Below are 25326 nucleotides of genomic sequence, written 5' to 3'. Positions count from 1 at the left end.
TTAAAAGTGCAAGCTCTAATACAATTTTCATTCTGGGTCTGCATGTGCTGCCTATATTTGCAAGTTCACTTTTTTGAAGAAAAATCTGTTCAATATCAAAGATGGTCCTGATTCTCTAACATATCAGCCTTAATACTTAAGTTTGAACATTGAAGTTTGTACTTCAGAACGCAGGCTCCTAATATATATAATATATAATCTATATACTATATTCCCTTAGCGAAATATCGTTCGTCTTTTTTACCCTTTTAAATTAAAATTTATATTAGACAAAATAGTCATTTTATTATTTTTCTAATATTTAGTAATAGTGATTTAATTAACTCCCTATTATTTAAGAATAGTCATTATTTTATTATTCCTCTAATATTTATAATGTTGATTTTCAATTCTAGAATTTCAAATCGCTTTCAATTAGTACAAAGAAAGTTTCTTTTCTTTCACTTTCAACTTCATCTATATTTAGGATTCTTTATATTTTGTCCTTTTCGAATTAGGGCTTTCTTTAGTTAAAGAGTCAAAAAATAATTAGTTTTTCTTTAATAGGAAAACCTCGCAGTTATCATTCCAAAATTAGGTTCATTGATCTTTAACAAAGTAAAAACTCGGAAAATGTTATGTTATGTTTATCATAACATTTTTGTTTAATAAGTATGAATATTCATTCAAGATTATCAATATAAATAAAAAAAATAAAAGAGACATCTTAATATTACTTTTTATGTGGCTTTTTAAAATTTTGTATTCATGACTAGAGGTACTTTCGTATTTATATATAGCAAAACTTGCTAAATTAATAAAAATTAGTTGACCTAAATCGGGGTTATGTTGAAGCATTGTGCTATTAAGATTTCTATTTTTCGTGCATAATATCTTAATATTTCACAATTAATGTTAGTGTTCAAACAGTATAATTTAGCATTTTTATGAGATAACTAAAAGCTTAAATATGAGTAGACTGTTTGATACAAAAAAGGAATCACAAAAATCATAATGATGGTTGTCGAACAAGTTTTATTCTACAAGATCTAATGACATCCTTAGGAGGTACTCTTGATTATTATTGTTATTTAATTATTTTTTTAATATTTGAAATTTTGACAATAATTAAATTAATGGTTAAATTTTTGACATAATTAAAAAATTTGACTCTTAGTTATTCAATTGTTATATAAATTATTTTCTTATTCGTTGTAATTTTGAGAATTAGTTATATAAATCATGTGAGTACAAGCAAATTAAGTACGTACAATACGCCTAATATTAATTTAATTGATCAATAAAGTTCGTAGAATTTAAATAAGCATTATTTGTAGTGAGTACAAGTTTTGGAAACTGAAAAAGAAACATGAATCCTTATGAAATTGATTTGGTGTTGAGTACTATAATTTTTCTTAAGTTGAGTACAACGACTAATGACCGAGGACTTCCTTTTTTGCAGTTTTTCTTTATTGAATTAGCTATATATGGTAAATACTTTTTATTTTTAGGATTTTAATCTTTATTTTATAACTCAATTTAAATTTTTTTTATACTTATACTTATTGAGATAGGGTACACGCGTAACGCGCGTACCCTAAGACTAGTTAAGTTAGAAGTTTGGGATTTGAATTTCAGGTTGCAGCGTCCTTAAGTTAGAACTGTGAAATTCGAACTTCAACTTGCAGTGTCCTTAAGTTAAAACTGTGGAGTTTGAATTTTTGGACATCGCATCCTTAAGTTTGAACTATGGAATTCGAACTTTAGGATGCATATGCAATGTCTTTGTTATTAATCTGTATTTGCAAAGTAATTTCGGAATAACATAAAAACAGAAATGTAGAAGAAGCATATATTAATTCGAGTCCACCGAATTCATATTATTTTTTTAAGGAACTTAATCCCCTCCTTTATTTCCTCTCAGAATAGAACAAATTATACATTGGTATAACGGTACTTCAAAGCCCAGTGTTTCAGCAAATACAAATGATCGGTAGCTTTCTTTTAGTTAAAACAATGCAGAAGAAAGAAGGAGAATTCAGAATTTTCGTAAGGAAAATCTGAGGGAATGACCTGCTATTTATAGCCAATAGGTTGGGTTTAAACGAAGAAGTGCAACTCTTCAACATGACCGTTCACGTAAAACGACTATTACGTAAATAACTATTTACGCAAAATAAAACTGGAAAATCAAACACGGAGAAAAATTAATTTACCGTTACAAATTTTGGATTAAAATAATATTACATTAATCTTAACAAATAAATTTGGTCTAAAAAATTAATCAATCAAATCATTTGACTAAATATAAAGTCGAGCAACGATGACGGCGCGAGGGCTTGCCTCGAGCAATTGTATATATACCCATCAAAACTCTTTTTCTCTTCCAATATAGTACAATGTTCCTTTGTCAAAGAGAAAAATTCAAATATTTTATTTTTCTCTCAATTTCCCACTCACTCTATTTTAAGCTATTACAAGCTTAAACCCAACAGTCTTTGACTCCATGCATTGCCATGAAACATGTCCAAAAGACGCAAAGAACAAAGTTTATTTTCATAAAGTGCAGATGCAACTATTCAGTCTGCTGTGTATTATTTCCCCTTCCGCTATCCAAGAGATCTTCCCAAAATGAGGTTAAAAGAAATTTCGGTATAGTTGACTGATGGAGCTCGTAAAGTATGATAGCAATCCCATATCTTTATTTGCACCAGTCCTCGTGGATGCTCACCTTTGCCACCGAAGCTTTCCTGGCCAAACCGTGCCATTTCTACATATAATATCGCCGACTAATTAACACAATATATACAATTGATGCTAATTACCACAATATATACCATTTGGTTACTACAATTTTTTTGGATAAATTTCATAAATAGTTATATAATTATAAATGCTTTTCACGAAAATCATATAATTTTATTTTCTCACACAAAATCATTAAACTTTCACTAACTCACACAAAAATCATAGTGACCGGAAAACACAATTTTCAGATAGTATTTCTTATTCCAGTTTTTTTTTTCATTTTTTTTCCAGTCTATTGTATAATAAATCAATTAAAATAGGAAAAATATATATTTTTAGACGCTCTAAAAAAACTAATACTTAGCAGATAATATATTATATGTATAATACACATATAATATATATATATATATATATATATATTCTATATATTTTTGGCTAGCGAATGCAATGAGCGGTCAATTTTGTATTTTTCCCTTAAGATAGGAATGATCCAACCCAAGCTGACTCAGTACCCATTTACATAAATTAAAATAATAATAAAAGTGAATTCTCCCTTCACATTTGGAATGCATGAGATTCTGACCCCCAAAAATAAAGGTATATTTAGAGAGCACTTAAAACAAAAATGCTATCAATTTTGAATGAATATATATCTTGAAAAGAAAAATAAAAGATAATAGTATCGTGTTTTGAAGGATTTACTTTTAGTATTATTTTAATTTAGATATATGGCTTTTGGGTCAGGAGAGAGGGGGTCAGGTCGGGTTGGGTCATATTTTAATTGGATTATTATTTATTACATTGAAACTAAAAAAATAAAAAATTATGAAATAAGAAAATACTACTGAAAAGTTATATTTTCTGTTACTATGATTTTTGTGTGAGTTAGTAAAAATTTTATGATTTTTGTGCGAAAAAACATAGTTATATGACTTTGGTAAAAAATATTATAGTTATATGACAATTTTTGAAATTCACTAGCTTCTTTTTCATCGCTTCTCCACTACCGTACTTTTTTTTTATGCTTTCTTTGAGTCGAGGGTATATCAGAAATAACTTCTCTATCTTCATAAAGTAGGGATAAGATCTGCATACTCACTATCTTACTCACTTGTGTAATTACACTGAATTTTTTGTCGTTGATGTTAATTACCATAAATTGTGGTATCTTTAAAATCATGACCTCAGATACCATTGATGCTAACATTTAGGAGGTGTTTCATCAATAAATACCTTATTTTGCGGATATGATACTAATTATTTTAGTTGGATGCAAACAAAATTGAGCTACTAATTATTGTTTTTTAGATAATTTAAGCTTAATATTTTTTATTTAATCTTAAAATTGAGCTACTTCAAGGATGGAACAAAAGAAAATATGTCCAAACAAGAAAATAATGTATGCTAAAATCACTACACTTTTGCGTTTTGTGTCCAAACGACCTTTTTATTTTCAGTTTGCGCTGGCGGCGGCTTAGGTATGGCCTGATTTGTGGCATTCCCTGCACAATCGTTAACCGTTATATGGCCGCACGACTGAAATTCTATTCTCTTTTCCTTTCTCCTATCGCCCATGTACATACTGCACATAATACTTTTCCGATCCCTTTATCCCTTTGATTTTTGCTGCATTTCGCAAAGCGTTAACCGAATTGAACACATTTACGTTCATATATGGCATACCTGAAAGACATAGCGAAGGTAGCAGATGGTTTGTCTTTGGTTGCCAAAGAGGCTGTTAACCGGCAACTGCGAAGTGACGGCGGTAACAACTTGCAATCGTTACTTAAGAAGACCCTTCTCTCCGCCACCGACTTAACAGGTCTCACCAAGGGCAAAGTTCGGCAAATCGACAAGGAGATCAATTCAAATTCTGCTAATTCGAATAAACAAAGTGTCGTTTACTTTACTGATGATTCTCGCCCTCGACCTCCTCAACCTGATGAGAAACCTAGCGCCTCTAGTTCTAGTACGTTCACTTCCGAGTCCGAGATTGTGCCCCAAATTGAACGCGATTTAGCGCCGACCGAAGTTTCTGCAGCTGAATTTTGTGAATATGTAGAGTCTCCGCCTCAAGCTGCTGCTGGGACATCCTGCGAGGTTGATCCTCAGAAAGATTTATCATTCTCTTCTGAAAGTAATGCTGCCGAGGCAGTGAGCCCTACTACTCCACAGCCGGTCATTAAGAGGCAGAGGAAGCCCCGGGAGAGGAAAGTGCCGTCCACTTCTTTCTCTAGAGCGCTTGGGTAATTATATTTTGTACAATCTCTTGCCGCTTATTATGTTCTGTTTAGTGGAATTTGAAGTTCCATGAGTAGGGGCGGATTCAGGATTTGAACTTAATGGGTTCTGAATTATAGGACAGAGACCTCAAGTGCCAGTAATTGGGTGTTGAATATAGTTTTCATACATATTTAGAAGATTTCTTAATCTAATGTAAATTCTCTACGTTTTTTTGGTATACTTCGTGTATACGGGAGTTCTCTCCCTTTTGATTAATACAATTTACCTTATCAAAAAAAAAATATTTAGAAGATTTCTTAACACAATATTTAGTAGATTTCTTAATACATTTACATGATGCTTGTTACTAGTTTCCATTGTGTTGGTGTACTTGGAGGTTTATGTTGTTGTTTGTTGTCGATTCCAGACTAATTTATTAGCTAGAATTAAGGTATACTCTATTGGCCAGGATTTTCAGACAATTGCATGTGTAACTTGTCAGAGTACATGCAAGAATGTTTCATCATAGGTGTAGCCCTTTTTATTTCTTGTGAACTAAATCATGGAGTCTGAAGATTTTGCTTGCTGCTACTGCATTAATATTTTTAGGCTTTCCAGGTCTTTCTAATGCTAGATTTTTGGAAAAATATAGATCATACGCTTAAAAAGATCTGTCTCTTATTTATTCAATATATTACTCCACTGGTTTCCTCTTTCCTTTCTTGAGCTGGAAACTTGAGGTCCCATTCCAAAGTTAAGGCTTTTAGAGATATTTGCTTCATTGGAGACTTATGCTAATGACCTGGTATAGATTTGAGGACCTAAGAGGTTGTACTCTTGTTGGTGCATTATGTGAGTCTCATGCATTGTTATCATATTAAGTTATTGAAGGTTTGTTTCTTAAAGGAAGAATTAACAACTATGCCTCAATCCCTAATTCTTAATGGACTGGAAAAATATGCATCCGCAGAGCTAGGTTGAATGACCACTCTCTCTTGTATATCAAAATTTTCAACTAAGCTGGGTATTTCAGGCTTTTTTGTTTTTGCTAGCAATTATCTGTTTTAATTAACCTTTTGCATGTAAAGAACCAAGATGCACCAGAAGTTGCTCATATCATGAACATCACTTTCTCTGTTCACATGACTTGGACTCTTCACTTGAACTTTAACTTTAATTTTGAAGGTTTGCGGGCCTTGGAGCTGGTCTTGCTTGGGGTACACTTCAAGAATCTGCCAAGAGGCTTGTTTTTGGTACACCAAACTTGCAAGGGAAACAATCTGCTCTATCCCCCTATCTATCTGAGAAAAATGCAGAACGTCTGGCTCTTGCATTATGTAGAATGCGTGGAGCAGCTTTAAAATTGGGGCAGATGTTAAGCATCCAAGATGAATCTGTGGTTCCAGCTCCGGTAAATATTTTGAGTTCCAAAATACGCCTTGGAGTTATTTTCCCTTGTACTCCCTCCATCGCATTTTGGCATGTCATAGTTTTAAATGCAGATGGATTTTGAAGTTTTAATCTGATTTGTATATTATACTTGTATTTTAGAAGAAATTACTAAAGTAATAGTTAAAGAGTTGATCTGATAGTGTAAACATCACATCAAAATATTCATTTGCTTGCTTGCTTTGATGTTTATCACTTTATCTATTTGCCGAACACTTAGGGTGAATTGCATTTAGTTAATAATCCGGTTAACTTACAATGTTGTGCATTAGATAATTCGTGATATTTGTATGTACACTTAGGATGTCAAATATATTTTTGACTTGGTTGATTAACTAGGATTGGCATGCACATAATCAATTAGGTAATTGTTAAATATATTTTAATTTAAATTCTTGGAAGATGTGAAAATTATATGAACATGTTTATTTGGAGGGAGTAGTTCTTTTTGATAAGTAAATTTTTATTGACAAAAGGTCACCAGTTCTATATACAATATGTACAAGACTGTTAATTTCCAAGAGACTAGTCCAATTATCTATAGAGTTGAACATCTTAATCTCCTCCAAATATATACAAAGAAAAAAAAGCTAGATATTCTGAATATTGAATGAATTTATTCTCTTTGCCCTGAAGAGCTCAAGTATTGGTCTCCTATGGTGACACCTGATTGTCCAAAGTGCTGCAGCACAAATGATTATGCTTGCTCTGCTCTTCCTTCGCCCGTATATGAAATTCCAGCTTCTTTTTTTCTTTTCCTCTGGAAATGGTAAAGTTTACTAAAAGCAGCACAAAAATTATACTGGAAATCTACACAACATAGCAAAAGTATAAAGCAAAAATCGGCCCTTCCTAACATGTAAGGATTCTAAAAGCTTTAAAACATATTCACCTTCATTTACAAGTTCCAATCTACACCAAAAGTAAAACAAAAATATAATTTAGCTTTGATCTTCGGAGTGGAATTGTAGCTACCTCATAACACCTCTTATTCCTCTCTTTCCAAACAGTCCACCAGATGCAGGCTGGTATTGCGTTCCAACTCTTTTTCCTGGTCCTGTTTGTACCAACACTGCTCCAACTTAAGAAAAAACAGCCGTATTACCAGGCACGGTCCATTTAATACCAAAAAAGTTCCAAAAAGCTGCCAAATCTGATCAGTAACTGGACAGTGAAAAATAAAAGATGACTTATGGTTTCTGCCTTTGTTCCACCCAGGTAACACCTACTGCAAAGTATGAATCCTCTTTTTTTTCAAATTATCCTGGGTCAAGGCTGCCTCTTTAGCAATTAACCGTGTAAAACAAGATACTTTACATGGAGTTTTGGATTTCTATATTTGTTTCCATGGCCATGACCTGATCTGTTGCTTTTTTCTCGTAGCCTCTGTAATATGATTTGATAAATCTCCTTATCACAAAAAAAAACTGTATTATGACTTGACACTTGACAGTGTATAGGCATCCACTTTGTTCCTTCCATTTCAGTCTATCCTCCTCATTAGGGAACCCCCTGAGGCTTCAATTGCACATATAGCACCAACTTTTATGGACTCATCGTCTTTTGCACAAGCTTTTCATATAGTAAATTAGATTTCATGTCCTTAAAGAAAGAAAGAATTTCCATTGGTATGCTCATAATCCAAATCATTTTATGTTAAAGCTTAACGTGTCCTTTTCAGAAAGACCTGGTAGAAGGATTTAGCTTTGAACATACCATTTGTTTGCTTGCCTTGTAACTTGTCTACAGTTCTTTTGAATGGGCCATGTGTTTATAGGCTAGTTGTGCCAATTTCATTTTAATAGACAACTGGTGTTTAGGAATTGCAGTTATTGGCTAAAGGAGAGTATGGACTAACCTTCTTTGAGAGAAGCTACTATATTATAACATAGCAATACGATAGTGCAGAGAAGAATGTACAAAGGGATACCGGATATCATAAGCAAAGATAGATGCCCAAAAAATGGCCCTAGCCTATTCCAGTAGGGCACCTATGAGATCTAAAATGGATTCAGTATCATTTTCATGAACTTCTTTACACCAAAAAGTAAAATTTAGCTAACAATTTGATTTGATTTGATCTTGTGTATAGGAGAGTATGGACTATTAGGTGATACTTCATCAAATGGCAAGCCTTCCAGAATATGTCTTGCACGTAATGCCATTTAGGTCAAAAAGATTTTTGGTGTCTCCTGGTCTGCAAACAGACACACAATAGGAAACAGTAAAGCTACTTTGTTTTTATTATAATTATCAGAGAGCCTTCCCCTGTAGTTTATTAAAATTACATTTACCTATCCTACTATGTTAACTCATAATCATTATTTTGTGAACTGTTGAGAAAAAATAAGATGCCAGTGGTTACCAAAGTGGTACAATTTGAGTCAGTTTGATGTGAGTTTAATTTTCTTTCAAAATGTCCTCTTTATCTTTCCTTTTCTTTTTGGGTTTGTGGGGGGGGGGGAGGGTAGTGGTCATGGTTGGGAGGGAGAATTTTAACATTATCCTCTCAAAAGTAAAAGAGAATATAAAGTTTAATGCTGTTAGAGTTACAATTTAGTGTAAAGTGTGAGAAAGACCCTTTGTCTTTCTTTTTCTGTTTTACTTACCCTATGCAAGGGACCTATCCACTTTTGACGAGGTTGTGGATTTCCACCCATTAATTTTTATCAACTTTGTTTGCTTTTGGTATGAATTATCTCATATGCTTGTAGATCTTAGCTGCTTTGGACGTTGTCCGTCAAGGTGCAGATGTTATGCCGAGGAGTCAGCTTAATCAAGTGTTGGGCAGTGAATTAGGTCAAGATTGGTCATCGAAGTTGAAGAGTTTCGATTATGAGCCGATGGCAGCAGCAAGTATTGGACAGGTGATCTAGTTTCAACTAAACCACCATTTTGTTCTCTTGTTTCTTAGTTGCGCTTCGGGCTACTTTATACTGCAAACACTGCTTACTATCATCTTGCTAGTATGAAATGTCCCCATTATCCTCATAATGTTTTCCCCCCTCCTCGATATATCCCCCATACAATTCATTTAGAGAAATACCGGTAAACTCGTTGTGTTTCTTCAGTCTAGGATTAGCAACAGTCGAGTAATTTTTGTGTTAACTTTAGTCATTCTAATATTAATTTGTCTAGTTTAATTGCAAATAAGTTTTATAATATACTAAATAATATAATCAGTTTTAACTTTGCTTTTAAATCCTTAAAATCCATAAGATCCAGTTTCAGCAATATTTATATTTTTGTGTAAGAACATCTTAAAGTGCTATGTCTACTTCTAGCTTTCTCGATATAAGGGAAAAGTTTGTTGTTATCTTGAATAAGTGTTGGATTTCTATTTGTATGAGTGACCAAATCTTCCTAACTCACACATCTCATTTGTGCCATTGAGATTAGACTTGTTTATCTAAGATATTATTGAACAACATTTTAAAATTAGAGTAGGCAAAGTAATAATAGGATAAATTACACTGCCAGAAAATAAATGAAATATTTTGGAGTTACTACTCTCATTTTGATGAAAAAACAAGGAACTGTTTTAATGCTTAAAGAGTGGAATTGATATAGAGGATTCACACAACCGTCCCAATTAGTTTGGAAAAGGTATAGTTGTTGATATTGCATTGTTTTAATGCATACAGTTCTTATACCCGCCAAGGGAAGGTACTTTAATTTGTTTTATTTACTAAAACCTGGGATGTCCGTAGAATCAATTGAACACCGTTAGCTTCTTCTTTTGCCAACATAGAATTTCTTAGACATATCATGGACTCCCGAATTCCTTTGTTAAAGCTCCGAGGACTTAGGGAATCCTTATTTGCATAACACAAACAAATTCATGATCTGGCGGTATTGCATTCTCAATAAAAGAATGGTCGTTTCATTGCATAAAAGAGAATGGTATTTGATGCTTATGGTTGAAGGTCTTATTCATTATATAAAATGTTTAGTTATCTAAGATTTTGCCTAGTTATTTGCAGATTTAGCCACATACTTACTACTTCTAAACAATTTCCAGGTCCATCGGGCTGTTACAAAGGATGGCATGGATGTTGCTATGAAAATACAGTACCCAGGTGTTGCTGATAGCATTGAGAGTGATATTGATAATGTGAAGCTTCTATTAGGTTACACAAATCTAATACCAGAAGGGCTGTACCTAGAAAATGCTATGAAGGTAAACCTATTCGTTTATGTAAATAGCAATCCCTGTATTTGAATTTCACCCGTGGTTCTTACAATTTAGAATAAGTGCAAGCTAATTGACCTATTTCTGTGGTTCTACTGGCCTTAATGAGCTGGACCTTGAAAATGTTTTGAAGGTAAATATATCTGTTTATCAGTAGAATTTCGTGCATTTGACATGTCACCTGCAGTTGTTAGAGTTTAACTTATTGTTCACTTTAGTTGAAAGAGGAGGATGGAGTGGAAGTTTAAGAGGATGGTGACACCTATTTGACTTGTTTGGTTATGAAGTATAAGTATGAGAATCAAAATTAAAGCGAGACAGCTCAAGACTAGTCTGAAAGTTGAGGGAGAAGAAGTGACTGACTTTCATTTCCCTTTCGTGTCCAATTAACAACTAAAGGTAGCTGATGAATGCTAACTAAGGGTAGTGAAAATTCACCTTCCCTTCCCCTTTAGGTTATATGTTAAAGTAGCTTAAAGTGGAGGTACTTCTTGTGCAATGCTACTTCTCTTGATGAAATTTCACCGTTCGAAGTGCAATTTGGTTTGCAGTTCACATTTGGGAAACAGCCACCCTCGTTGCTCCAAAGACACATATTTGAAAACAATCATGGCTCCTTGCTTTTTATGGTGCTACTTTAATGAAATAGATGTGTCTTATTCTTCAACCTCAGGTGGCCAAAGAAGAACTCTCTCGTGAATGCGACTATGAGCTGGAAGCGCAGAATCAAAAAAGATTTGGCATTCTATTATCTGGCACGAAGGGATTTTATGTTCCAGTGGTCATAGATGATTTGTCAAGTAAACGAGTACTGACTTCAGAACTTGTCCCTGGTAACTTCTTTAAATCAATCCATTTCCAACATTTGGAAAATACCAAAATTTAATGTTACGGTTGGTTTCCTTTCATCAGCTGATGTATTTGGCGTTGGGTTCGTCGGGATTATTTGAAGTTGATTTTTGTAATTGATAACTGTTCTGAATATTTTTTGTAGGAATTCCAATTGACAAGGTGGCGATACTGGATCAAGAGACTCGGAACTACGTCGGAAGGAAATTGCTCGAGCTTACTCTGATGGAGTTGTTTGTTTTTCGTTTCATGCAGGTAAATTGGTAATTACTATACAACATTTCCATCCTGTTAGTACTACATAAGATCCAAGGGTTCAATTTCCTTGTTGTATATTCCATCAAGTGATATAATCCTCCCATTCTTCGGTAGGAAAGTTTGCTGAGAGAATGGTCCAGGGAAGTCCCTGTAGGCCCTGCACGGGCTTGACGTTTTTCATATTACTCCCAGTCCCTGGGTTATGAATTCTTCCTCTTTGTACATTACTTGACAAATATAACCATGCCATGCTACACTAAGCAATGGTGTTGAGAGAGCAGGCCACTGAGCAAGGGTGTAAGGCCATGCATGGCCTCACATCTATGTTAGCTCGGACTCTTAAAAAATGCCGCGGTTGCGTGTCGGATCCTCCAAATCTTTTTGCATTTTTGGAGGATCGGACGCGCAACGGCAGCATTTTTTAAGAGTCCGAGCAGCATAACCTCACATTACCCCTATCTCAGCTTACATGGTTCCCGTTCAACTGCAAGCTTTAGAAGCACACTGGGAAACTTTCCCTCAATAATTTAAACTTTTCTTTCTCAATGGTTTTCGAAATTATAATCATCTTTGCTCACTGTTACGATTGTACTAAGTTCTTTTTACAACTACAATTATACTAGAATTTAGAAGCTGTCCTTTTTCTTTTCCCTAACATTGACTTGTTTAGAGCAGACCGATCCTAATTGGAGCAATTTCCTCTATGATGAGTCTGCAAGAATAATCAACCTCATTGACTTTGGAGCAGCTCGGGACTACCCCAAAAGTTTTGTGGATGATTATTTGAGAATGGTAAGATGTCTTTGCTTACTTGAATTGCGCTGGAATTTATTATTCTTCTATATGCAAGTTATAGTAATTTTTCGCTGGACCTAGCTCAAAGGGAAGTTTGAAATAATTATATGGTTCAGCTAAATGACAAATTATATGCTTTTCCACTTTGGAACTATCAAATCTACATATAAAGTGGTGGTCAATTTGTTGTAGTGGTCTTATCCGTTATCTGATCTGTTGTTTGTTGTCGTTTGAAGGTTGCATTTTTGGCCAAGTTTCTTAAAAGATTATATCTGAAGCATTCCTTTATTGTCATACGTTATCAATACCTTTCTCTAGTAAAAGCATAATCATCTCTGGCGAACAGTAAATCTGAGATCCGTTGCGATTTTAGCTTACTTTTTTAGGTTGTATGCATGATTGACAACGAATCTTTTGACCTAGCTGAGACACTTTTATATTCCTACATCGTTTAATCTGAGATACTGATTGATCGCTAAACCAGGTTTTTGCATGCGCAAACAATGACCGGGAAGCAATAATAAAGTTGTCTCAGAGGCTCGGTTTCCTCACAGGAGAAGAATCTGAAATAATGATGGAGACACATGTCCAGGCAGGTTTTGTTGTGGGGTTGCCATTTTCAAAGCTTGGAGGCTATGATTTTCGAGCTAACAATATTACCCAAAGCATTTCAAATCTTGGCGCTACGATGCTGAGGCACAGGCTGACACCACCGCCTGAGGAAGCTTACAGTCTTCACCGTAAGCTTTCTGGAGCTTTCCTTGCTTGCATAAAGCTCGGGGCTGTTGTGCCGTGCAGGGAACTCTTACTTGAAGTGTACGAGAAATATGAGTTTGGCGAATATGGTAACGAAAAATGGGCAAGTGGATCAGGGTCATGATGGAGATCCTTCTTCCGCGCTGTAACTTGTCCTGCAGGTTCAAGAATGAGGCAGAAAGTCCTTAAGAACAAGAAAGCCGACTAACATGGTTTGGAATGCAATTAAATGGCAGTGCCTGCAGCTCTATTTGTGATCGCATTGGCTATGCCTCCATTTAGTGCAGTCTATTTTTACACAAAATCATGAGTGACATACATCGATTTATGGTCCTTCCAGCACAACTTGCTGAAGTTCTGTTCCTGCTTTTCAGGAACTGAGGAAATTTTTTTCTGAATAATACACTTTGAAAGGGGAACATATACAAATGTGAGGTCTATGGAGTTGCAATAGGAAACTTTTAAGAGAATAAGATTGAAAAATGTACTGTGTAATTTTAGGCATATCTGTCTTCAATAAAAACGCTGTTAGTTGAATTTGCTGAAAATAGTATATAACTTAACTTTGCTTTACAAGAATACAGAAGCTATGCCTCGACTCTTATGGTTTTATTTGTATTTAACAATGTAATGGTAATTATTAGTTTTCAATCGTCTAAATTTGATTCACATATTTCACAGCTAAAATATGCACACTTAAAGACAGTTAAACTGGTCATAATGTTTTTCTTGCTAAACAAATTATATATACGCTCCACAGTCATATTTCAGAAATTGTTAATACCTGGAGAGTAATTAGCCTATTTTCACCCCTCTCAAACATTTTAAAGTACTTTTGAATTTTTAAGATTTTTAATTCTAATCTAAATTTGATACAAAAATCAAATACATAAAGTTTTTTTTTAAAAGAAAAAAATAAGAATCATTGTCTGAATTAAGCGTGAAAAATAGAGAATTTTGGTTAGGGAGACTATTTATTACTCCCTAAACTGTGGAGTAGGAGCACGGAATTTTTTCTTTGACTAGAGTAGGACATCTACTCGAATTCCAATATTGAGAAAATGGTCAAATTTATTTTTATATTATTTAAAAATGAGCTATTTTACAGCCCTTTAAGCGTTTGGTCAAATAAACCAAAAAGTGTAACCATTTCGAAAATTTAGCAATTTCAAATAGAGTTATATGAAGCAAATTTGAAGCTTTTCTGTTCCCAGTTTTCATAAGAGGGATTAGAGGTCTGTCGTTTTAAGAGGGTTTACGGTTAATGGGCAAAAGCCAACAAATGGAGACCGTTAAAGGAGAAGACTTGATAAATTTTATAATTATTCATGAAAAAAATTTTAAGCAAAAAATTATAAAGTCGGTAAATAACATACACAAGTATTATTTATAAATTTAGACAAATTAACGAATATGAATAATAAAAGACTTCTCTTTTTACAATTTTAATGAATTCAAAATTATAATTTAATAAAAAAATATGGGTATTTAAATTATAAGTAAAATACTAAATGAAAAAACTAATCAAATATAGCAGTAGAAAAAAATATACGAAAAGAGGAAATAAATATAATGTTAAATATTTATAATTTGAATTAATTTGAAAAAATAACTTAAACAATAGCACAAAAATATTATTGATAAATTTAGACAATTGAAGAATTTTGAATAGTAGACAAAGATTCGATATTATTTCAATAAATTATGTGCCAAGTGTCATCACTATAACAATTTTTAGGACAAAACTTCAACAGAAGTTTCAAAATTATTTTAAAATAGAAGATAGAAAATTAAAACAAAAAATTAAAACATGCAAATTTTAAAAAATTAATATTTTCCCCACATTTAAGAAAAAATAACACTTCCTCCCACGTTTATTTGGCCATTCTTGATTTATTTATTAAACCTTTCAATGCAAAAATAAATTAATATTTTCGCTCACATTTTTTTGTGCTGCAGTTTGTAATTAATTTATATACTTAATATTTTCTTACATAGAAACAAGAAATAAGGAAGAAAAAATAAATCACCCGAAAATCAACCCCACGACTAATGTCTTTCCAAACGTGGGTTTGGAACAACAATTCTAAACTACCTTCATAATTGATTCTTATCCATGCTCTCCTATGCGAATAATTATTTATGCGATTTCTTCTTTCAAGTATCCACATTAAGCCAAGTGGCCGTATAATAATAAGTCACTTGAAATTGCTCAAGACAATTAACAATATTAGGATAAGATAAATAAATAATATAATAAAATTAGTTAGTTTAAAATTAGTGTGGTTAATTTTCTAATATGATTGTTAAATGTGGCATTTCTAGTTACATTAGACGTTGAAGTTTTTTTTTTTTTTATGATTTTTGTTGCTAAGTTATTGGAAGTTGGATGTAATTTTATAACTATCAACATGAAAATCTGCATAGCTATCCAAGCGGCAAAATGCCTAAAAATTAATTTAACATTTAAATTTCAAGATACAAGTAATTAACTTTATTCCTAGAAAACACCCAACCCTAAAATTCACGTCTTAAAAAAAACTAATGCCCGTAACTCCATCACCAACATCTTCTTTATTAAAAACTATTAAGTATACTAGCAAATTTCAGCAATCTCACAAACGGTGATAATTGTTACTAACAATATACAAATGGAATTGTACATCATAGCAAGATTTCTTGGTCGGCCAAAATGTTCTCCAAGGGATACATATCTATCAAATCACGCAACTTTTAACCTATTAATTATATAACTAGTGATATATTTTCATATTATTGCACCATTATTGATCACTTGGTGGGTTTATATAATAATATTATCTACTATTTCATGAAGAAAATAAAAATATGATAAATATTTTTAAATATTTTAAATGTGAATTTTATCCTGATTTTTTTTCCAATTTCTTCAAGTACTTAAAAAATAAAATTGTAATTCAAGATATAGTAGTAGAATTTGGATAGACTTGAATATATGAATATCCAATGTGTTAACATGTTCATAAAATAATATCATTTATATTCTTCTTTGTGTGTGTATTTTTCAAGTAATATTTTCTTATGAAAAATTATATTTAATATTCTCCGGGCGTGTGGGCCCGAGGTTGACTTTTTATTGATTTTTCTAAAGGAGGATTAACCCAAATAACCGCTCACCTAATCTCTTAAACTTAAAATAGCCGACATATGTATAATATATCTATAATTCATGTAAAATATATGTATAACTATGTATAAGCAATGTATAATTTGTGTATACTGGCTAGAAAAGGTAAAGATTAAATCTGGCCAGCTATTTGTGTAACAATTCCTTTTCTAAATTAAATAAAGATCAAAGCTTTTTGATATATGGTTGATTCCTAAAGCATTATTTGACATCATTGAGTATTATTTGGCTAGATTAGAGTCGTTCGTAGGTACTTTTTAAAGAAAAATTGTATTTGAAGGTTAAAGCTAGCCCGAAAAAAGGTGAGTCTCTTGTATATCTTTGTAAGCGGGAATTCTCCCCACAAGTTATTTATCTGCTACTTATTACTTGATTTAGACGCCACGTATATACGAGGTGACGAGCGTATATGTGTAGCTAGGTTGTGACTTCAGCCAGATAGAGTTAGGCTTATAATATGTCTCATTTGGACTATGTGAATTGTTCATCCATGTTTTCTTGATGCTATGACTACGTGATGAATCCTAATCATGATTAGAGACCATGATACTGTTATGACTTGTTGATTTTGATATGACAGATTTCTTTCGAGCTATAATCACTTCTAGCCATCCGGAAAAAACTAATAACAATCGGTAGCCACAAATTATAATATACATTTTATAATCCAAAATTAATTCTAGTGGTTAGCCACCGAAATTGACAAATCCAACTATCATGGAAACACAAAGGGAGATGGCTTCTAAGATGGCTTTTAATTTATTCAAAGGGAGTCATTCATTATTTAATTCTTTTTTGGCTTTTATGCTATTTAGATATTAATATTTTATTACATACTTGTGAAGAATATAAAAATAAAACTTTTGTCATAAATGTTCCTTTTTGCCTTTTCCTATATGAGTTCAATATGTGCCCATATTATAAGTGAGATAAATAATTAAAACTTTAAAAAGCAAAATACTCCAAAAATAGAAGTTATGTGTATTTTGAGGGAAGGATTCAATTAGTATTATTTCAATTTATATTAGGTTGGATCATTCCTATTTTAATTTGGTTATTATTTGTTAGACTGAAAAATAAATAAAAAAGCTATCGAAAAGTTATATTTTTCGGTCATTATGTATTTTTATGAGTTATTAGTAGTTTTTATGATTTTTATGTGAAAAAATATAGTTGTACGACTTTAATAAAAAAAAATCATAATTATATGACCAATTGTGAAATTTACCCTTCACTATCACGAGCATGCCCTCTTTTCAAAGTGTGTGTATATATATATATATATATATATATATATATATATATATATCTTTGCATACGATGAATACTTTATGAAAAAAAAAAAAGAACTGTCAATCGCTAAAATGCAAGTGTGGCGTTTGGTGTCATTTTCTTTCAAGAAATGCCCTAAATAGAGGAGTCGAGTATGAAAATAACATACATTAAATTAGTTGAACTCTATGGTGGAGCATCAACGTGTGCAAAACATGGTTGCGTCATTAATTTGAAAAATGCATAATCTTTACTATACAAAATAGATTGTCACTATACAATTTATATACAATAGACTGTCATTATACAAAAATATACTAAATAGACTGTCACTATACAAAAAATATACAAAATAGATATTTCGGGCTATTAGATGTAATATGTTTGGGCCGGAAGGACATTTCAGATCAATGGAGAAAAGCATGAGCTATTAAAATTTTGAGGGGCTATACGAGGTCATTTTCTCATTTCTTTCATTGTGTTGGGCTTTCTAAATTTGCCGTAGTCATACAATTGTCTTACTTAGATTTATGATTTAATGGCTATTGGCTTACTTTGCTCTTGTTGATATCATGATCACACTTACGAATGTTAAATAAGCATATTGAACTGTTATGAATAGTTGAAATATATGATTAGCCATAGCCATTTCCTTTTCATGTAAATATTCATTCGCATGTTATTATTATGTCCTGGTGCGTCTTTATTATATCATTTCATATGCGTATGCATGAGTTAGAGAGTTGGATATCGAGAAAAGTTGAGAATTTTGGTATCAAAGACATTATGAGCGGATATTGGTTATTGACAAACAACGCCATGGAGGGATTAGTGCATGTTTTTCTCTTCAAAAAAATATTTTTTAGCCACTGAGATAGCGGAATTGACAAGAATGGGTTGCTCTAGTGGTGAGAACCCTCCACTTCCAGCCAAGAGGTTGTGAGTTCGAGTCACCCCAAGAGCAAGGTGGGGAGTTCTTGGAGGGAGGGAGCCGAGGGTCTATCGGAAACAACCTCTCTATTCCAGGGTAGGGGTAAGGTCTGCGTACACACTACCCTCCCCAGACCTTACTAGTGGGATTATACTGGGTTGATGTTGTTGTTGTTGTTGAGATAGCGGAATTAAGACCACAACGGACAAGTTCATGAGATTATCTCTTATAATCTCAAATCAGTTTAAGCTCATGGGAGTTGGCAGCATTTGTTAGTATAAGGCTCTAATTTCACAACTTACAGAGGAAGATGTCCAGCAGGTCAAGGTCAAATCCAAAATACTTTAAAGATCGTCACAAGACAAGACACAAACATACCACAGGACAGAATAAAGAAAGGATTTCTCGATACATAAGTTTTGACGCACCAGAATCGAAGCAAAAGAATTCCCAAACAAGATGACAGCAAGATGATAAGCTTGAGCCCTGAGGAAAGTTGAAGAAGAAAAGCATATCAACAGCACTAGCATGTCAAGAGGAAGTGACATGGATACGAGTTTCAGAAACATCCACAACACTTGCAGAAGGAAGAACGAATAGTCTGCCAAGAAAACACAAGCCACCGTCTATATTGGTTACTCTGCGTGACCATCAAGTGGCAGACCAAACCCTTCCTCTACATTATTACTAGTCCTACATGGTTACCTCACCATTGACCGAGGAGATGGATACAAAGCAACATCACAATCCAGCTATGGCCAACTGCCAGCCATGTCCAACGGGAAGAAACTGCATTATCATCCCACCAGAGATATTAAAATATGCCAGCATCCATAAATTGGCGCAATAGGACATGAGGGGAGGAAGATGAACAGGGGAAGTGGCAAAACTCAATACACCACACAAATAAAGTTAATGTAAGAGATTCATTGGGGGTTCTCATTTCACATTTTAATTAATTTCTTTGACACGCTTTATTCTCTAAAAACATTACTGACTTGAGTATTGGAGATTTAAGTCGGGTTCATTGGCATTTGAATATTTTCTTCTTCACTGCATTTTATGTTACCAGTTGTGATCCATACAATGAGGTTTTCTTTGGTTGCTCGAGATATTCATTCTAAGGTGTGACAGAAGACCAACATTTAGGTGAACTCCTATTCAAAAAACTCTGTCCCGACAACCTAAGGTGTCCTAGCCCTGATCCTTCCATTGACAGCTTCCATTAACCTAAGATATCATTGGCAGCAGTTGACTTACAGGTTATACTCAAATTATGAAACAGCACTGTTGGGTTTAAATTAAAGGTTAAATAACCAGACTTTATTGCGACCTCCACCAAAATGTAAACCAATATCTCAAACACGTGTTCATGATAAGTGCCACAAAGGTTGATAGTATACTGAGATAGATTCAAAAAATTGATCAATAAACTTGGAAGAGGCAATAAAAGCTAGTCTCAAAATAGCATCAAACACGACTTTCTCATGATTTCCAATTTATATAAGTAGCCTGCGAGGTCCAACACTTTATACTCAAAACAGAAAATGAATAATGAGTGTAATATTTGAAACAAATGGAAAATCTCAGGAAAAGCTAACATATTCAATCTTGGTCAATTTCAGAAGCCCTAGAAGCTGATTCCTAAGGGCAATTTCTTTATTAAAAAATAAATAAATGGATGAGCTGAAAGCTTAATCAGGAAACTGAAGTAATATACACTACTTTTATCTAACAAGTGCTTCAGCTCTTTGACCATCATATGGCCTGGTATGTAAGAATTTGTAACACTTCTGTTCACAATAATCAATTGCTGCTTTAACCAGAACTATTCTCCTTTTATGTAAATGAGATTCTATTATAGGATGCAGAAGTTCTCCATCAATTAGTTTAATATATAAAGAACTTTCATTTGGTTATGCGCAACCAAGACAAAGAACTACTCCCACTGTCCTATTTTGTGCACACAATTTCCTTTTCAGTTTGTCACAAAAAGAATGACACAGTTCTTTCTATATTTAGAAATACTTTAACTTTAAACTTCTCATCTTACCCTTGATGAGTTGATTTATAGGCACACAGATTTCTGTGGCTTTTTTTAGACCATAGTCTTTCTTTCTTTCTTTCTTAAACTCTGCGCGCAAACGCGCAGTTAAACACCATTACATAATACGGGGCGGATTTAGGAACATGGAAACATCAACTGGAGAACTGCTACCTCATTTAAGCCCTCCCATCCCACTCTTCATAGAATTCCTTCAGAAAATCCTCCATAAAGTTGTGCCTTTTCTCAGCCCTTTTCTTCCCAGCCTGTAATAAAGAGATGATTTCTCTCGGCTCAGATACTAAATTAAAAGAAAAAACTCATATGAAAATTCTTCTTGCCCAATTTATAAGGTTCTGCAAGGATAAAGCAAAATATACAGAAGTGCAGGATTAGCTGACCTTTGTCTTCATCAAGTCCTTCAATTTGAGAAGCTTCTCATGAAAATGATTCACAGTTGTCTGCTCTACTTTGTTCATGTAATTTTCCTTAGACAGATCCGGTCGAGGTTGAATTTTTGGGTCATGGAGAACTCTATGCCTGGTTCCACCAAAAGTAAAGCAACGGGCGATTCCTGAAACCATAATTATTGTATGATATCCAAATTATGAAAAACCAACATCTTTTTAAGGTAGGAAAACAACCAAGCAGTATGTAATCAGCAAAAATTCAAATCTTCAGCAGCATCTGCCTGCCACAGAGAATGAGAGGAGACATAACATAAGCAGGTCACCAAGAGGTAATTAAATTGAATCAATTACCCATTGCACCAATTGCATCAAGTCGATCTGCATCTTGCACCACCCCAAACTCTAATGAATAATTCCTATTTGTAAGCCCTCCAACTTCTTCCTTGAAACCTATATCAAAGGCAACAGTTCATTTTACCAATATTTTCAAATCATCAGAAGATAACAATCATCTTGCGCATTAATCTTACAGAGAAAATGAAGCCCAACGAAGATGACAGATTATAGTGCATAAAATGAGAGCGAAACACAATCACCAATCACTCCATAGGAACGGAGAAAGGTCGTGTGAAAATACAGACAAAGTTTTACATGAAATAAGTCTGCTCTAATCAAGGAGACAGTACATATACATTAAGGAAGTTAATTGTTTTATAGCCTGTTTGCCCAAGCTTCTCTAAAGCAAAAAAACACTTTTTTTTTCAAAGTTGAAGTGTTTGGCCAAGCTTTAAGAAGAAAAAAAAGTGCTTTTGAGTAGAAGCAGAAGCATTTTTGGAGAAGCAGAAAAAAGTAGCTTCTCCCCAAAAGCACTTTTTTGAAAAGCACTTTTGAGAAAAATACACTTAAAAACACTTTTTAAAAGCTTGGTCAAACACTAATTGCTGCTCAGAAGTGCTTCTCAAATTAATTAACCAAACACAAACTGTTTCTCACCAAAAGTACTTTTGGAAAAAAAAAAAAAAATCTCAAAATAAGCTGATTTTTGAAGCTATTAGTATACTATATTAACCACACATACGAAAAGACAGTAACGAAAACATCGTCATGAACACAACCACTTGGAAAATCTTTTGGTCTAGCAATACAATAACATTATGGTCGCTAATTTGTATTCCAGTAATTAGACATGAATAGCAGATCATGTCGGTAATTAGACATGCATAGCCTGATCATGTCGGCATGATATGTTTAAGGTTTGTGCCAGACATGCACGGACGAATAAGAAAATTTCAAAGGTTGAAGCAATAGAATATTCAAAGGTATGATTTAACAGAAAGAGAGTCATACTGTTTGCCTTACTTTTTGCTAATTCAATTTCAAAGTGACACACATTATAAAATTATTCAGTATGAAGTCAGAGTTTATATTTTCTACTTTATCAGATAGTTTTTAATTTATGTTACAAGAGTGTGTCAACAAAAATAATTTAAGAAGGACGGGAGAGAACAAGAAAAATCACATCAACATCCAAAAAGATAACATAACTACATTAGACAATCAGCGGCATCCACAAACTTACCCATCCCCTTTATTATATTCAATATCTTTATCTTCATTCCTTCCTCTATGCCTTGACCCTGAAGAAATTCTTCAACAATCCTTGCCTCAGATGGATCTCTAGAAGCCAAGAGAAAGCATCGGAGATGAATAAAATGGGAAGTCAATTATTGAGAGTGAACACTTGGGAGAAGACAAGAAAAATCAGTAATTAAGCAATATACAAGGATGGACCCCTAAAAATTTTAAGAAGATTATTCCGCACAGAAAAAAAAAAAAAATGACCATATAGAGCTATCAGTCAAATGACGGGAAGAGCATGCCAAAGATGATAAAACCAGCGCTAATGTCTTTCCAGCTTATTGTGTCATTTCATGTAATTTGTGATTTTTTTAAAGACATGTAGGAAGATGATAAAACCAGCGCTAATGTCTTTCCAGCTTATTGTGTCATTTCATGTAATTTGCGATTTTTTTAAAGACATGTAGGAAGATCTAGTAGCTGAAGTTTTCAGCAAGCATTCAAATCTCTGTATCGGGGTCCCCCCTCCTGCAGCACCACGTTGACTTTCTTATAATCGTTGTTCTCATTAATACAAGAAAGCTTTCATCCAATTCTCTTATGCACTCTATGATCTTTGACATTGGCCTCATAGTACTGCACTAAATCTAGTCTAGTGCACTAAGCGGACATTCGGTTGGCAGAGAAAATGAGCAAAGCAAGGGGAGAGCTTATGCCCGGCTAATTGAATGGAGTTCCCGGCTTTAAAGATACACCAAGCCATGAGAATGTAGACTACAGAAAAATCCTTCATATCTTGAAATCTGATAGAAACTAACCTTGCGTATTTGTAGTCACCTGCATTCATTAAGCCAATCAGAATCTGATTAGTTACATAATATATCAAAGGAATAATGAGAAAACTTGATTATAAGCAGAGAGATGCCAGCTCACTCATCACAATTGCTTATAATATTTCCTTTCAATTGTATTGTAAAATGACAGTCATCAAATAGATCCCGTCCCTTCCCTCGTCCCCCCACCCCAAGCAGCAAAAGCAGAATTCTCATAATCCAACTGGTTATTCCCTCGTATATTACAGTGGTGATTTATGATAATAAAAAAGATAGCCACAGCACTGTGTAAATAATGTGCAAAAGCATTCTAACAATATGTTAACACGGTCGCTTTCAACTAAAGCTCTAATATCTCCAAAAAAGAGTGAAAGAGCCATCACCTATGTCATGTAGAAGAGCAGCCAATTCCACCTGAAATAATAGCAAGAACAGTTTTAACTTCTGTAAATGCTTAAAAGAATAATAACAGACTTCCAATTAGGAATTTTTACCATTTAATAACTCATAATCAAATCTTAGTAACTAACTATTGACAACTTATTTTACATATCCATACCATTGAGTCCTTGGGTAGAAAAGATAGAAGAAAAAATAGAGCATGGTTATACCCTCCTCAAGTAAATTTATAAATTTTGCTCATAGTCATCCACATTTTCAACAACATAATTGAAAGGTACATGCACTTGGATCCTTAGAAGTTAGTGCTGTGCTATGAAGAACGAAAGTGCTTGCTAAATGTAAGTTGAGTGTTGAATCATTGAAAGGATTAACTTAAGGCATTAATACGATTATCAGTATACACAGTTTAAGATATGTTTTAACTTTAAGCAAAGCCTAGAAAACCGCTTCCAAAGTTGCAACATGTATTCCTTTCGACGAAACTAATCTTGGAAATATTTTACTAGTTATTACAAGCAGTGCCTTTTTATGACATGTTCCCGCATGAAAATGGTTAAGAAAGCCCCAATTCTCCCAAAGGACAAATTATCGACCAGCAACTCACAAATTATTAACAGTATTAATACTTTGAACCCTCTATCTAGGCTCCACATCAAAGGAAAAATCATACTCCATTTGTGTCAAAAAGTAAAGAATATGTTTATAGTTGTCGACAAGGGAGTAATTAACAGTTGTTCTCAACTTCATTAGCAGCTAAATGACACATCTAGCCAGAAAACAAAAGTGAAAGGGCAAGGTCTCTAACTTACGATAAGCATGGAATCAGGAGAAGAAGAAAGGCCTTCTTCGCGAGCAAGTGAAAGGGCAAGGTCTCTAACTCGGAAGGCATGGGCTGCATCATGTGAAGCATCGTTTCCTTTCATTGTTTGCTCTACCAACTCCTCTGCCTTTCTCATTATCTCCTTCTTCGCCATCTTCTGAAGGAACTACTCCCCACTGTCCACCACAAAGTTCAATTTTGACGGACGCCACTTGACCTATATTTATGTATTAAAATCCCGAATGCTATTAACGAAAAAATAAACGTTTTTATTACACAAAATTGTAATTGTAATTAAATTATTTTTTAAATATTTAGGACTTAAAAATCAACTAAAATATTGGTTATTAAATTGAACTAGGTAGTAAGTTTAAATATTTAGGAATCTATAATTTATCTTTTTTCGAATAATTTAAGCCAAGTAACTATTACACAAATCTTGTGTTTAAATTTATGGACGGTTTTCCCCCCTCTAAGTTCAATAAGAAGAGATACAAAAGTTAGTTTGATATAACATTTGTTTTCAAAAATTTTACGACTATTTATTTTATTAATTAAAAGTTAATATCTTGTGGAAAACTATGTCAATTAGAAAAATAGTATAATTAAAAGAATTGC

General features: G+C 33.5%; 2 protein-coding genes across 4 annotated transcripts; one reads left to right on the top strand and one right to left on the bottom strand.

Annotated features, from left to right (window-relative positions):
- The first annotated feature begins 4086 nt into the window (after positions 1 to 4086).
- On the top strand, positions 4087 to 13831 carry LOC107783374 (protein ABC transporter 1, mitochondrial). Its single transcript, XM_016604343.2, has 8 exons — positions 4087 to 4976; positions 6139 to 6364; positions 9117 to 9269; positions 10424 to 10582; positions 11268 to 11427; positions 11589 to 11698; positions 12377 to 12493; positions 12981 to 13831. Exons 1-8 carry the CDS (start codon positions 4405 to 4407, stop codon positions 13374 to 13376), a joined length of 1893 nt encoding a protein of 630 aa, XP_016459829.1. The 5' UTR covers positions 4087 to 4404; the 3' UTR covers positions 13377 to 13831.
- A 5101-nt stretch (positions 13832 to 18932) lies between these two features.
- On the bottom strand, positions 18933 to 24922 carry LOC107783375 (uncharacterized). 3 transcript variants are annotated; one of them, XR_001647443.2, is made up of 9 exons: positions 24698 to 24917; positions 23870 to 23900; positions 23472 to 23490; positions 22655 to 22752; positions 21427 to 21525; positions 21067 to 21239; positions 20840 to 20931; positions 19327 to 19410; positions 18933 to 19107 (listed from the first exon to the last, which is right to left on the bottom strand). XR_001647443.2 is itself a non-coding variant. In XM_016604344.2 (8 exons), exons 1-7 carry the CDS (start codon positions 24860 to 24862, stop codon positions 20845 to 20847), a joined length of 672 nt encoding a protein of 223 aa, XP_016459830.1. In that variant the 5' UTR covers positions 24863 to 24917; the 3' UTR covers positions 18933 to 19410; positions 20840 to 20844. The 3 variants fall into 3 exon arrangements, 2 of the variants coding, with proteins under 2 accessions (XP_016459830.1, XP_075094027.1); XM_016604344.2 differs by having other exon boundaries at positions 18933 to 19410; XM_075237926.1 differs by lacking the exons at positions 18933 to 19107; positions 19327 to 19410 and having other exon boundaries at positions 20439 to 20931; positions 24698 to 24922.
- Between the last annotated feature and the right edge of the window lie 404 nt (positions 24923 to 25326).

The sequence above is a fragment of the Nicotiana tabacum genome, chromosome 19 (genome assembly GCF_000715075.1).
Source record: "Nicotiana tabacum cultivar K326 chromosome 19, ASM71507v2, whole genome shotgun sequence".
Taxonomy (NCBI): domain Eukaryota; kingdom Viridiplantae; phylum Streptophyta; class Magnoliopsida; order Solanales; family Solanaceae; genus Nicotiana; species Nicotiana tabacum.
The sequence above is the reverse complement of the archived record's forward strand: the minus strand, read 5'-3'. Positions and strand labels throughout refer to the sequence as shown.